Consider the following 15,246-nt stretch of genomic DNA (forward strand, 5'->3'; position numbering starts at 1 on the left):
GGTGGGTGGATGCGGCGAGAGATTCAGCGGCATGGCAAATTTTTTTAAAAAGAAATACAATGCGAAAAGTCATTGTAATTTCAGTATCCTGATTTTTTCTTCAGTTTTATTGAGGCAGTATGACGGTACTACTTGTAGTTTCAGTTAATGTTGCCCAAAAGACAACAACACAATTGTTTGTTTTAGAAAAGGGTAACCTTGTGATTTCAAACAAAATCTAGAAATACAAATATTTTTTAAAGGTTTCTCTTTTATTAAACATTTTAACATTCATGTACCCTTTGGAAATTTAGTCTGCCTAGTTATGAAATTTGTTTTCTTCGAATTTTTGTCAACTGAGCTAAATTTTCCAAAATAATAATCAAAAAACTCCTTTTAGATTTCATTGCCTTTCATTATAAAAAAAATGCTTTTCATGGAAGGCTGAGCAGTGAATATCCAGCGGGTGATAAACACACACACACACACAATTCATTATCACCAGACTAAAGGATGGTAATGGGGATTGGGTGGAGGAGAAAAAGAGATATGGCAGCTTGCAACGAATCTTTTGAAGGATTTGTATGCAAGAGATGAAGGGGTCATGTCTACTGATTTACTTGATATTTTAAGGTGAAAGTGAATTAGGTGTGCAATCCGAGGCGGTATTTTTCAATTTCCGGTTCCAAGGGTTCTCTAGAGCAACGACAACCTATTAAGGCCTAGTAGTCAGTGTTATATACCAGGCGGTGAAACCCTACTTTATTCTCACATATCTTGCGATCTGAGAAGGTATTTCGCAATTTCTGGTTCCAAGGATTCTCTAGGCCAATCCATCTCCAAACACTGACAACCTATTAAGGTCTAGTAGTCAGTGTTATATACCAACTGGCGAAACCCTACTTTATTCTCTATGTCATCCTCCATCACCCATCAAAGCTTTCTTATGATACAAAACATGATTGATAATAACAATTTCTTTCAAAAAGGAAAAAAGAAATAATAGAAATGGAAAACAAAAAGAATTAAAATGCACAGTGCTCTAGAAATACAATGGACTTTTCTAAAATATAATAGATTTATTTTCTACATTTTTTTCAAAAATCTCATAAAACATATTTATGGTGCAGGTTATCCAACATCTTATATTTTTCTTAAATAGTTTGATCTGAAAAATCATATTGTTTAAAAAACATGATTTAATATGCCAAATAAATCGATGCTAAATATGTGGTTTGCTTCAATATCTTGATTTATGCCAAATAAACCGAATTTTTCAAATGGGTCTTGAACCTATTTTATTCTTCCGATTGTCCACTCCATGTCATCAAAAAATCACTTTTAGTGCAATAAATGGTTAATTCTAAATATGATTTTCACACTTGAGCGATGACCCAACAAATATAAAATTAAGGGATCAAATTTTTTATTTTGCGGGAAGGGATCAAACTTTGACTCGTGTAGTAAATTTCAAACTTGCATTACTTGATGTGGTTATAAGCTATTTTCTCCATGCATGCAGCATAAACAACACTATAAAACCTAACCTTGAAGTTACATCACATATATCAGGTGGGTATATTACCTTGGTAATGTAATATATGTAGCATATTTTGAAAATTTCTGCGCATATGGAAAACATGTTATGAAACTTAACCTTAAGGCAAAGGATAACACATCAACATGATAACATCATCCGAGTGTGCCATTTTAGCTCATGTGTTCCTTGGATCCCGGTATTTTTGAAATATGAAATTTATATTTGGAAGTTTCCAATAATTCTAAATTAATTTTCCATCTATACATTACAATGATTATTGTTAAATAATACACTAATTTATAGATTACACGACACATCTAAATTTGTAGATCCATAGCAGCAAATAGAAGATATATTTTCAATCCACCATATTCATCTATCTTTAGCCCAGTAACAGAAAAATAGTAGAGTCATTTATAATCCACATATGTATCTTGTGTAACCCACAGACAGACAGAAACATTAATGAAAATGTACACATACATAGTTTAAATCCATATGTACATATATACAAAACAATTCAAAAAAATCATTTGAAAAATAAAGTTTTTGAAATATCAGGTCTGGTGGAGCCCAGAATCTATTGTTCCATGTACCCCATGATACTCAATATAATAGACATGGTTCAAATCACAAAAAACGACAATCATCACCATGCCCTGAAATTTTGTTTTGTGTACAACCAATCTACTACCGCATCTCTGCTGGTAAGGATTTACTAATTGAGAGAATTCTACCAACCAACTTTAATATTGTCCAGATAAAGCAAATGACATATATTCTAGCATAGGAACTGCATTCGTTGTCTCAAAATTGTTGAATCAAGTTTTGCTGCATTTGGTCTGTCACCTCTTTGTCTCAGCTGCCGTCACACAAGCCTCTCGTGATGCCTGATCGTCGGTGAGAACCTTGGCGCAGGCATCCAACACCAGAGGGATATATTTTCATTGCTTTCTCCAGTTCCTGGTGCACGAGGATCCTATGGCACACGATGGTTCAACGGACAAAATATCACCTGATGGTATGTCCACGTGTCACAAATCTAAACCACCAGTGGCAATTGGTAAAATAGATTTTTGCACAATTATGGGGATCTCATATTGAAGAGCTGTGACGGGTTCTCCAAAAGTGTTTCACTGTCAGAGGCCAGAGACATTCTCCCAGTCTTCCTATTCTTGTTTCACTGCTGCATGTGCTATATCCTAAAATGAACAAATGCTGTAAGAACAGATTTTTTTTTTAGCACAAGCTGTAAGAACAGATGGTAAAGGTCAAAACTGGTAGGAGGGGAAGTATGGGTGAATTTATTCTACGAAACTGATAAGATGAGCAAAAGTGAATACCTTCTCCATTTCTGTAAGATCATCAACCGAAACAAACTTCTCCGATATTAAACATCTGGCGTCTCCAACAGCAGTGAACACAACAGCACTTTTGCTTGGGCTGCCAGATAGAAAATATGCACCTTGTCTTTGTGAATACATGTTTTTTTAGCATGCTTGGCAGTAACCTCCCTCATCTTAGTTGACATGTCAGTGCCCAGTATATGCACAATTTTAACATTAGAGTTGATTGCAAAATCCACACATTTTGCTAAACCACCACTTTCATCTGCAACAACATGCCACACCTCATTTACATTCAAATGAGGAACTCCTACATATATATGCAGTTTGCTGGCTTCAGTTATTTTTTCTAATTTACAGGATTTACAAAATAATGCTGTCAGACACGTTTAATAAAAATATAGCAATGATCATTGTGCCCTTGCAATCTCTGACCAAACATTAATTTATTCCAAATTCAAACATATTTAACATCTATGAACAAAGTGCTCAGCCTGAGCAACAATGGCCATTGCACAGCACTGTGAGCTGAAGTGAACTAGTACAATAAGCAGAGGGGGATAATAGACAGTTTCAAAGAGTTTAGCAAAATTATGCACCACGCCATTCATATTTCTAGAGATGCGATATATCATCAATCGTAGATCATTATAAGCATGGAAGAAATCTGCATCTGGTCGAATTTTGCAGTGCCTTGGATTGGAACAGAGGTTACCTGAAGCCGCAGCTGCAGCTGCAGCTAATGTTTGATTATCTGTTAGGAGCTGATCTGCTGAATCTGGATTAGTTCTGCAAACACAGTTGGACAGAGAAGACATTTTGCTTCTGCATTAAGAGGAGGGCTGACAGCAGCACAACTTGCCACAATCATGATGCTGGTCCTATGATCATCCTGTTCTCAGCAAATACAAATATACCTTGTGGATTGTAGAAACTCATGTACGGAATCAGACCACAAAGCTTTTCTCTCTTCTGTAGCTTCTTCCACCGTAATGTCTTGAGATTAATCTCATAGATGTCAAGGCCCATGGTCACAAAAATGATATCTGTGCCCTCCAGAGATCCAATCAATCTAAATCTTTTATTGGGATTTTGAATGGGGAGATGGTTATTAAGATCGATGACTGTACGCTGAGTCCATGACCCAATTCCATCGGAACCTCCCTGTCTTGACCACAAGTGGAGGGTTACCTTGTCCACATGTGCAAACCCCAAACTGTTATCATCCATCGCCATGAGGATAGCGGCATTGACAAGGATAGACCCGGCAAACGGTGCATCAATCAGTGATAAGCAGTTAGATCCCAAGTCATACTTGAGAATTGCCATGTGATCATCTCCGAAATAGTCGAGCTTGAAGTACAGTGCATCTTCGACGGAGACAGGAGACATTCCGTCCCAAAATGTAGACCCAAGATGAAGAGCAGAGCACGGCTCGCTCCACTTATTAAAACAAAAATCAGAGCAGGGCTTGCTCCAACCTCCCGCCACCGGCAAGGACACACAAGCGCGCACAAGACATCCATCTTCCATCATGTCCACACCGATGAAGACCACCTGGAAGGGGCCTGCGTGGCACGCACGGTGGTCACAGCCGGCAACGGGGCAGAGCACCGCTGCCCCATAGCTTCTGCCCAAGTGGTCAGGTGGGTCCAGCTCCCTCCGGCAGCCCGTCATGGGGTCCCAAACGACGAGCGAAAGGGGGCCGCAAGAGTCATCGCCGAGGAGAACGCGGCCGCAGTGTACCTCCATCCCCCCCAGTCGTCGTCGGGAATGCGCACAGGGAATTTCGTGGTGGGGAAGAAGTGTGGGATGTTATCTTCTACCTCATGGACGGAGTTCGAGCGCCGGGAACAAAGGAAGCCCAGCATTGGGGGAGCTCCGTGGAAGTTGCGGTAGCGAGCACGGAAGCGAGAGTCGGAGAGGAGGGAGAGCCAGACCTTGCTGACGAGGGAGGCGCGCGCGAGGTGCTCGGGCTCGTCCGGCGGGAGGCGGAAGAAGACCTCCTCGAGGAGCTCGTCCGGCAGCGCCGGCGGCGGCGGCGGCGGCATGGTGGGCGGATGCTGCGAGGGTTTCGGATGGGGAAATTTTGGAGTGAAAGAGGAAATTTTTGGTCTTGTGTGCTGGGCCGGGTTTTCTTTCCTCTACTTTGGCCTCTTTCAAATTTTGACATTTCATGATAGTGGCACTATACACGATTCTTTCAAATTCAATTTTTTCTTCGAGAAAATTTTTCCTATCTATTCATCAACTGTGAAGGTAGTACAAAAAATATCATCAGTAAAAAATACATCCAGGTTCGTAGACCACCTAGCAACAACTACAAGCACTGAAGCGAGTCAAAGACGCACCGTCGTTATCGTCCCTCCCCATCGAAGCCAGGCAAACCTTGTGGTAGTAGACAGTTGAGAAGTCGACGTGCTAAGGTCCATAGGACCAATGCACCAGAGCAGCAACAGCCACCGATGAAGAGAAATGTAGATTAGAAGGATCTAACCTATAGACACACGAAGACATGATCCACCTGGATCAATCGAAAACAAACACCGACTGAATCCCACGTGATCTGCCAGAGACAAACCTCCACACGCCTTCCGACGAGGCTAAAACATCACCCTCTAAGCAGAACACAAACCCTAACAAAACTCAAAAAAGCATGAAAAAACGAAGCCCTCCCACCGGCAAGGGACAAGATCCACTGCACCTCCATGACCCTGAGAACACAGAAGACGAGATAAGCTGGCGATGACACCGGCGGGAGGCATGAGAAACCCTAGCCAAAGGGCCCTTTTTCTTTCACTGCGTTTATCCTTGCTGCATCCACACACCAAATTCAAAAAAATAATAATGAGAATAGTCATCATAATTTCAGTATCCTGAACTTCTTTCATTTGTATTGTGGTAGCATTTGCAGATTCAATTAATGTTGACCAAAAACCAACAACATGATTGTTTATTTTAGGAAAAATGCAAACCTCAAGATTTTGACAAAAAAATCTAGAAAGGCAATCATTTTTAAAATTAGGCCTAGTTATATAATTTGTTTTCCTCGAATTTTTGTCAAGTGAGCTAATTTTCCGAAAGAATCTTTTTTTAATACAAAACTTTCAGATTTGATTGCCTTTCATTGTAAAAGTTTTTTCATCCATGGTAAAAAAAATGTTTTTCTTGGAGTGTTATATGAGTTTGACACCCAACCGATGAATATCCAACTGGTATAGTTTTTCCGGCAATATTCAGGGACCACAAATAGTTTTTCCATCTTGAAGAAACATTTTCATGTACTACTAGAGCAGCGTCAATTAATATGGATCGAAGGGAGTGGTAAAGTTTCATCACAGTGTCCCTTTTTCTAAAATATAAGGTCGTGTAGGTGTAAATATTCATGTTGTGATGGGGAATATCTCATAAAATGTATATATGGATAGGAGGTGGGCAAGCCATCCTTGGAGAGGACGTGGTGAGAGTTGTATGTCTCGGTTGGAGGCTTCGGTGGCTTGAGGTCGGCAGGAGGTTGAGCTCATCATGACAGCGGGAAGACGAGCTTGTGTCAAGGCAGTGCGAGTTAGGCGGGAGGCCGAGCTTTTTACGATGGCTGGACGAAGAGCTTGGCATCAGGGCTACATGACTAGGGTTTCGGCTACAAGGGAACCTTAAATTAAACCGACATCTTTCTTGGTGGCATATTTCGATAATTACGCGGAACTCCATGAATCGTAGTTACTTCGGGGGTCCTTCGATCTTGATTTAGCTCTCCGTCATGAGTCAGCAAAGCTAATAGTTGAACTATTCTTGAACACGCTATATATATCTAGATATCCTTAGCAACTGACTGTTTTTGAAAAAAAAATCTCTGGTTACTCATATCCTCGAGGAGGGTTTTCCGCATTCTGGACATTTGAGTGTTGATATTTTTACAAATGTTGCACATATCTAAAAGTCCGAGGCAGTATTTAGCAATATCTGATTCCAAGGGTTCTTTAGGCCAAGCCGTCTGTTTTTTTGCCGGTAAAATTTCCGATCTATTCATCTTCAATAATGATAGTACAACAAACACTAGAAATAATAAAAATTACATTCAGATTCGTAGACCACCTAGCGACGACTACAAGCACTAAAGCGAGAGCCGTTGTCATCGCTCCTCCCTCATTGGAGCCGGGCAAACCTTGTTGTAGTAGACAGCCAAAAAGTCATCGTGCTAAGGCCCATAGAACCAACACGCCAAAACAACAACTGCCGCCGATGAAGAGTGTAGATCAGAAGGATCCAATCCGAAGACACAATAACATAAACGAACGATGAACAGATCCGAGCAAATCCACCAAATACATATTCGCCGGAGACACACCTCTACACGCCCACCGACGATACTAGATGCATCAAGGGAACAAGGACTAGGTGGGGAGACATTTATTTCATCTACAAGGAGTCGCCGCCGTCCGCCGTCGTCTCGCCTTACTGAGTAGGACACAAACCCTCACAAAACACAAAAAAATATCTAAAAACGGAGCCTCCCACCGGCAATGCCCGGGATCCACTCCGCCCCCATGGCCCTAAGGCCACCGGAGACAGGGTGGACTGGCGCCGGCGCCGGCGGGAGGTGGATGAACCCTAGCTTTTTGGAAAGCGGTGGCTGGCTAGGTCACAATGATCCCAAAGCTCGCCAAGCCGTTTTAAAAAAAGGCAACCTATTAAGACCAAGTAGTCAACGCCATATAACCAAATTTATTCTCGGGCTCCCCCTCCATCGCCTATCAAAGCTTTCTTGTGTTTATGCAAAAAAAAAAAGGTTTGACAATTATAGTTCCTTACAAAATGAAAAAGGAAATAATAGTAGAAATAGAAAAACTAGAAATTAAAATGCATAATTCACTAGAAATCCAATGGATTTTTATAAATTAAATTGATTTATTTTGTACATTTTAGAAAAATCTCATAACACATATTTATGGTCTATGTTGTTATCCTATATTTTATTTTATTTTTCTTAAATATTTTGATCTAAATAATGAGCAATAATCTTTAGAAAAAAAAGATTTATGCCAAATAAACCAAAATTTTCAAGTGGGTCTTGAACCTATTTTATTCTTCTAATTGTCCACTCCATATCATCATCAAAATCACTTTTAGTGCAACAATGGATCAATGCTAAACATGGTTTTGGCACTTGGCGTTGATCCGCTAATATAAAATTAAGGGATCAAACTTTGTCTCTGGTGATTATAAGCTATTTTATCTATGCATGGAGCAAAAACAACACTATAAAACCTAACTTTTAAGTTACATCACATATATGATGTGACATGTATATCACCTTAGCAATGTATGTACCATTTTTCAAAAAATTCCACACATATAAAAATAGAATATGAAACATAATCCTAAGGCAAGGGATAGCACATCAACATCATAACACCATCCACATTGTGCCATTTTGACTCCTAGGTTTCTTGGAGCCTGGTATTTTTGAAAATATGATATTTATATTTGCAAAACTCAAATATTATAAATTTGTTTTCCATATAGACGAGAACCTTGGCTCCTGGGTTTCTTGGAGCACAGTAGTTTTGTAAATATGAAATTTATATTTGGAAAAATTCAAATATTATAAATTATTTTTCCGTATAGACGAGAACCTTGGCGCGGACATGCAACACCAGAGATATATTTTCATTGCTCTCTCCAGTTCTCGGTGCACAAGGATCTAGAGCACACGATGGTTCGACGGACAAAATATCACCTTTACCACAAGTCACAATCGAGGAAGCAAAAACTTTGATGGTATGCCCACGAGTCACAAATCAAAACCACCAGTGGCACATGCTACAGTCACATATGCTAGTGAACTGATTGAAGTGAATCAGCATGACTGGGACGCTCAGGCTGTAAGAGAGAACTTTCTACAGATAGATGCTGAAGCAATCTTAAGGATTCCCATTAGTCCTGGAGATGATTTCTGGGCATGGCAACCAGATAAACAGGGCCAATTCTCTGTGCGTTCGGCCTACAAACTGCTTACTGGTAATCAAGATAGAGAAGAGGTTGCAGTTAGTTCTAATGGGTTCAAAACAGCTTGGAAAACCCTTTGGCAGCTGGAAGTACCTCCCAACGTCAGATGTTTTTGGTGGCGGGTGATAAAAGACTTCATTCCCTGTTGGTCGATTCTTCGAGATCACCATGTGGAACAAATTCCTTTCTGTGACGACTGTGGTGGCGACGAGAACACACAACATGCATTATTCAAGTGCACCTGGGCATGCGCTTTCTGAAATCAGATGGAGCTTCGAACTGGAATTAAAATACCTATACTTCATCCGGAGTCTTGGGCGCTAGATATCATTGAAGGAGACATGGTCAGCCGGGGTGAGGCGTGTCTCATCCTGTGCGGTGCATGGGCTGTGTGGTCTCTGAATGCAATTCCCGTCGGCATGGGGGACAGAACAGAAGCATCAATCAGTCAGTTTGTTGGGCCTAAGAGGAACAAACATTGTAGGTACAGATGAATTTGTTCTAAGAAACCTACAAGATGAACAAAAGTGAATACATTCTCCTTTCTGTAAACTATATATATTGGTCATACAAGCGAGGAACTCATTTTTTTTCCACCCATTTTAGTAGCATTTGACACAATGAGATGGCATAAATCAGTCAGTAGCAGTAACAGACTAACAGTAAATTATGTTGGTCAAAATCCTTCATTAAGAAAGCATTCTTTTATCAGCGAGTGCCCTAAAAAAATCTAGAGTGCAGAAAAGAATTCATGTGCTCATATCTATATGTGCAGTTGTAAACTTTAAAGATGATGTGCCAATATGACAGAACTTGTCAAATATTCAGGTGGAAGGAGTGCGAGAAACAAAGAATAATTGCAAAGCAATGTGTAAACTCACAAAGCAATGTGTAAACTCACATTCTCCACGATGATCCTTCACCACAAAGTTCAGTACGTGGATGATACATCTCCCACTGTGTCATTGCCTCCTCACGGCCAACAAACACATCTCAGAAAGCAAGGGCGCTATTTATCTTCTCTTTCTCTAACAATGCTAGTACGTAACTCGTGAGCCTTCTCCGCCTTCAAAGTCTCTCTCTAGAACTACCATTTCAACTTTCAACAGGAACTCCTCACCCGTTACTATAACTTCTCTGGTCAAAGTTTCAACTAGAGCAATAGTTAGCCTCGCCTTCAAAAGCCTGGTGGGTACAACGTCCGTACCATATGTCCTCGTCGATGGCATATGCACTAGAACCATTGCCTTGTTGGTCGTAGGTATATCTCCTCTTTACGAGCAATGAGGGAGTACTGTTGAGTGCACAGGCCTGCTGGTGCCTGGCCACAGCGACGTCCAGGTAGAAACTCAAGACAGGAGTTGGTGTTATCGAAAAGGTGGTCCTGCCAGACGAAGATGCTGATCACTCAAGTCTGCCATTGTCATCACAAGGAATGCCATCGCTATCCGCCTTAGCAGAGCCACCAGCCCTGCAGGTTAAAGATTCACATTAGTTTCATAATACCAGAAGTGAACCATCTCTTTTGAAATCAAGATTCTCATTCAGCCGGGATTAAGGTACAGAAACTAGTTCACACAGAAAAGGAGAACTTTGTTCAGCTGCCAATGCTGGTAATTGAGTTCAGAACAGATACCTTTAGTTTGCATTATGATGACAAGTACTAGTAGTGAAGCAGTAATCTTTATAAAATGCAAATATTTTGATAAAATAGGTGGCAGCAGAAATAAACAAACTAAATAGAAAACTTCCATGCTTCCAGGATTACATATCTTGCCAAGATGCCACATGCATAATGTTAGAAATTCTATCGGCAAGGTTATAAAGAAAGCTCTGCCTTTCTTTTTCTGACGTGTACACGTTCTAACTGTATTTTGTGCCTGAAACAAACTCATGACGTTTTCCTATTGTTCTGAAAATGTGTCCCCTGCATAGATTATAAAGTCATGAAATATTCTTGTTATTTCTAACTGTAGGAAAGCCTAATCGTGAATCTTGAAATTTGTAATGATCTTCAAACTTTAAGATATTACCTCGCAGATAACCTCAGTGAACTGCTATATATCCAATATAAAGTATACAGAGAAGATATTGGGCAATTAACAGCAGAATTGTGTAGACAGAATCTTAATGCGCAATAATCCAAAGCAGTCATGATAAACCGTAAACCATTAAATCCTCCAGTTTTTGATTCTCCAATAGCAGACAAACTTGGAGGAGAAAATGAATGATTAAACCCCTCAGGGGGTTTAATAAACTTTTGCTGCGAAGAATGAATTCCGGCAAAATGTCTCATCCTTTCCGCCAATTGACTATTGACCTTTGTGGGATTGTTATTAATTGTTCATCTCATAAAGGGTGGGGTATCAAATCCCTAGAAACTAGGAAAGTCAGGCTTTACTTCATTATATCTTAATGATAGTATGTGCCAGCATAGTATGTGCAAGTATGTGCCACGATATGGGATAGCCACGATGAAGGTGGGATAAATCATGACCATCTCTCGTGTTGACTAGAGTGGCATCCTTCTCTTCAACATACTCAACCAGCATAACAAGCATCTCCCCAGCAATGCACAAATAATAATATCCCCCCAAAAAACTGATGAGCAGGGGGCCCACCTCCGGTTCCATTTTCATTGAAAAAAAACAAAAAATATACAAATATATATCCTGCTGTAAGAATACAAACCACCTACCACGAACACCCACATATGAAGAAAATATGAAACAAAGTCATGAGTACAGAAGTTTTCCAAGAAGAAACCTCGTTTTTCTATTAAGTGTGTGTTGTCTGATGAAGAATAATGGGGGGAGCCAACTCAGTAACCTAGCGGAGGAACAGTCCAGACTTGAATAGAGACCAGGTCATGTAAATCCATTTTTTTCCAAGACATGCAGATTTATAAAGAAGTACAGAAAAACATAGAGAAATGTGTGTTGATGCCTTTGAGTAAAAGATCTTGTCTAAGAAATAATAAAAATCCATGAGCCATTCTAGAAAGTATGATAAAAAAAAAAGCAATTGCAATAACTATAGCCTTGCACTCTATGACCAAACATATAAACATCTTCATCTCACTAATATTGCAGTCTAGTACTATATGCACCTTTGGCAAAAATATGCAAGAAACAATGAACAAATAGCTGACAGTTTTATGAAGCTACTGAAGCAATTAAAACCTCTTTGAGGTCTTCATACAGTCATGCAGATCACATCTTCTCAGTCAGTCAGTTCCCTCAACTTATAGCTCAAGATTTCACTAACATAATAACATTGATTGCTAAATAAATGCAATAAAATCAGCACTTGACATGTAGCACTAATTAAATTCAAAGATAAATTAAGACATATCAGCAAGCCAGCATACAGAAAGCCATGATCATCTCTTGAGAGACAAGAACCACTAGCTCTAGACATGTCTCATCACCTCTTTTTGAAGATGAGAATTCAGATATTGGATCAAAGCTGGGAGAGCAAACTGTACAAGTTTTTAAATGGAAACACTAAGATATTGTCTGCAGATGCATTTTTGAGCAAATTACAAGATGCCACATAGCTGAAGCTGCAAGAAATTAGAGGTTCATTACAAACATAATCCAATCACTCGCTTACGATGCACCAAACCAGCTACTAAATAATGGCATAAGACAACACGGGGACCTGTCAAGCTTACTGACAAAAGCCAATAACAATATGATAAAACAAGAACCACTGCACCAAACCAGCTACTAAATAATGGCATAATTCATCAAGAGACCACTGTCGCCTCCAAGTTGGTCATCTTTTGTGATGATGAGAGTCGCCTCCTGGCTTAAACATACTCAACCATATGTTGTCAATTCACCGCATCACTGTGCAAACATAGAATTTTCAGTGTGAATACAACATAAATTGCCAATTAAATAAGCACAATTCGAGTGTTACATACCACTCAGTTTGTTAGGATGCATTTCAAATATAACTTCCAATCTGATTAGACATCTAGTGACTTGTATGTTCCACTAGCTTATACTTTATACTTTAAGCTTTATTCCCAAATCAGAAGAAGAAAAAAAGGACTACAGATATAGATATATACCTCAGCGGTTGTAGAAACTCATGTACGGAATCAAAGCACAGAACTTGTCTGTCTTCCACAGCTTCTTCCATCGTAGTGACTTGAGATTAATCTCATAGATGCCCATGTCCGTGGTCACGAACACAGTATCACTGCCCTCCACAGATCCAAGCAGTTCAAGATCTTCCTCGGGATTTTGAATGGGGAGAAGGTTCCCAAGATCGACGATTGCACGCTGAGTCCATGAGGCAACTCCGTGAGAAGCCATCTGCCTTGACCACAGATTGAGGGTTAACCTTTCCACATGTGCAAGTCCCAAGCTGTCATCCTCCATCGCCATGAGTGTGGCGGCATCGTCAATGACAGGCCCCTCCAATGGCGCGTCAATTAGTGATAAGCAGTTAGAGCCCAAGTCATACTTGAGAATTCCTACACGACGATAATCCTCATAGTGCCTAAGCATGAAGTGAAGTGCGTCTTGGACGAGGACTGGGGGTCTTGCCTCAATGAATGCATCGTCCACAAGATGAAGACGAGAGCACGGCTCACACCATTTGCCATTGGGCCGCTTGCTGGAATCAGAATCAGACAAGAGCACGGCTGCGGATGCAACACAAACACCCTCGCCCTCATCCTGGTCCAGGTAGACAAAGACGACCCGGAAGGGGCCCTCGTGACACGCGCGGTGGTCACAGCCGGTGAGGGCGCAGAGCACCGCAGCCCCATGGCTTTCGGCCTCCATGTATTCTGTGAACGGGCGCAGCTCCGTGGAGCAGCCCGTCATGGGGTTCCAAATGAAGAGCATCCTGTGTCCCAGATCCTTACACCTGATGAGAACGCGGCCATGGCGGCAGTCCTGCGCATCGTACTCCGAGTGCCCCCGGAGGTCGTCGGGAATGCGTGCGGCGAATTTCGTGGTGGAGACGAAGTGTGGGCGGGGGTCTGTCGACGGCGGACTGAAACATAAGAAGGGCAGGGTATATAGGAAGCCGAGCATGGGGGGAGCTCCATGGAAGTCGCGGTAGCGGCCGCGGAAGCGAGCGCCGGTGAGGAGGCCGAGCCAGAGCTTGCTGGCGAGGGAGGCGCGCACGAGGTGCTCCGGCTCGTCCGGCGGGAGGTGGAGGAAGACCTCCTCGAGAAGCTCTTCCGGCAGAGATGGAACGGGGGTCGTCGGCGGCATGGTGATGGCTGGTGGAGGCGGCGAGGGTTTCGGGTGGGGAAGTTTCTTAGCTGCTGCGGCAAAAGGAAGGAAGGAATAGGATGGGATGGATGATGGATAGTGGCGAGCTCAGATTTATTTGGGCTTTGGGCTTTGGGCTGAGCACAGCATTCTCAGACTCCAAAGGAAACCAGAGCATTCACTCACCCCTCAAAAAAATAAAAACAGAGCATTCTCTCTCTTCTAATAAAAAAGCAGACCAGACCATTCTCTCTCTTTGTCCGAAGAGATAAGATATATTACTCCCACCGTAAACTAATATGAAAGCGTTTAGATCACTAACTATAAACTAATATAAAAGCGTTTAGATCACTAAAACTGTAAACTAATATAAAAGTGTTTAGATCACTAAAATATAAGAGCGTGATCTAAATGCTCTTATATTAGTTTACAGAGGGAATACAAAAGTTTATCGGAAGTACAAATTATCTCAAACATAAAAAATTACATTGAGATTCCGAGACACCAAACGACCACTAGCGCCGCTGTCGTCATTCCCTTATTTGAGCTAGTTTGATCTTGTCGATAACAGCCAAAAAGTCTTCGTGCACATGCCCCTAAGGACCAGCGTTTTGGAGCTGCAGTCGTCGCCGCTGAGCCCTTCCATAAATCTGAAGTACCTTCTCGCTTTAAAGAAATAACGAAATAACGACAGAAGCACTACAATTTCCATGAGGGAGCTTCACAGAAGAAGAAAAAAAAGGCACTACACGATTCTTCTACTTGCTTGCAACTTGAAATCATTAGCCAAAGCACAAGGGAGTCATGATAATTTCACTATTTTCAATTTTATCATTGCAGTATGACTACAATATTTATATTTTCATTTGATACCTTACAACAATCAACAATACAATTATTTCTTTATAGAAATAAAATCTAGAAAAAATCGATATTTTTTTAAGAATGACATATTTTTATTAAAGGTTTTAACATTTATGTTTTATGTTTTGCTGGTTTTCGTTATTTTTCTTCAAGTTTTTTTAGTTGCTCGGGCTCGTTTGGTGGGAGGCAGGGGAAGGTCTCCTCAAGAAGCTCGTCCGACAGCGGCAGCGACATGCATGGTTAAAAAAATGAGACCAACCTAAGAACT

General features: G+C 41.0%; 2 protein-coding genes across 3 annotated transcripts; both read right to left on the bottom strand.

Annotated features, from left to right (window-relative positions):
* Positions 1-2,143: 2,143 nt before the first annotated feature.
* Positions 2,144-4,980, bottom strand: LOC123087598 (uncharacterized). Of its 2 annotated transcripts, XM_044509638.1 has the most exons (4): positions 3,783-4,980; positions 3,581-3,654; positions 2,863-3,130; positions 2,144-2,721 (listed from the first exon to the last, which is right to left on the bottom strand). In XM_044509638.1, the coding sequence occupies exons 1-2, from the start codon at positions 4,615-4,617 to the stop codon at positions 3,623-3,625; spliced, it is 867 nt and encodes a 288-aa protein (XP_044365573.1). In that variant the 5' UTR covers positions 4,618-4,980; the 3' UTR covers positions 2,144-2,721; positions 2,863-3,130; positions 3,581-3,622. The 2 variants fall into 2 exon arrangements, 1 of the variants encoding a protein (XP_044365573.1); XR_006441447.1 differs by having other exon boundaries at positions 2,144-2,737; positions 2,863-3,820.
* A 7,313-nt stretch (positions 4,981-12,293) lies between these two features.
* On the bottom strand, positions 12,294-14,185 carry LOC123087600 (uncharacterized). Its single transcript, XM_044509639.1, has 2 exons — positions 12,956-14,185; positions 12,294-12,728 (listed from the first exon to the last, which is right to left on the bottom strand). Exon 1 carries the CDS (start codon positions 14,112-14,114, stop codon positions 12,957-12,959), a length of 1,158 nt encoding a protein of 385 aa, XP_044365574.1. The 5' UTR covers positions 14,115-14,185; the 3' UTR covers positions 12,294-12,728; position 12,956.
* Between the last annotated feature and the right edge of the window lie 1,061 nt (positions 14,186-15,246).

Source organism: Triticum aestivum, chromosome 4A (genome assembly GCF_018294505.1).
Source record: "Triticum aestivum cultivar Chinese Spring chromosome 4A, IWGSC CS RefSeq v2.1, whole genome shotgun sequence".
NCBI lineage: Eukaryota > Viridiplantae > Streptophyta > Magnoliopsida > Poales > Poaceae > Triticum > Triticum aestivum.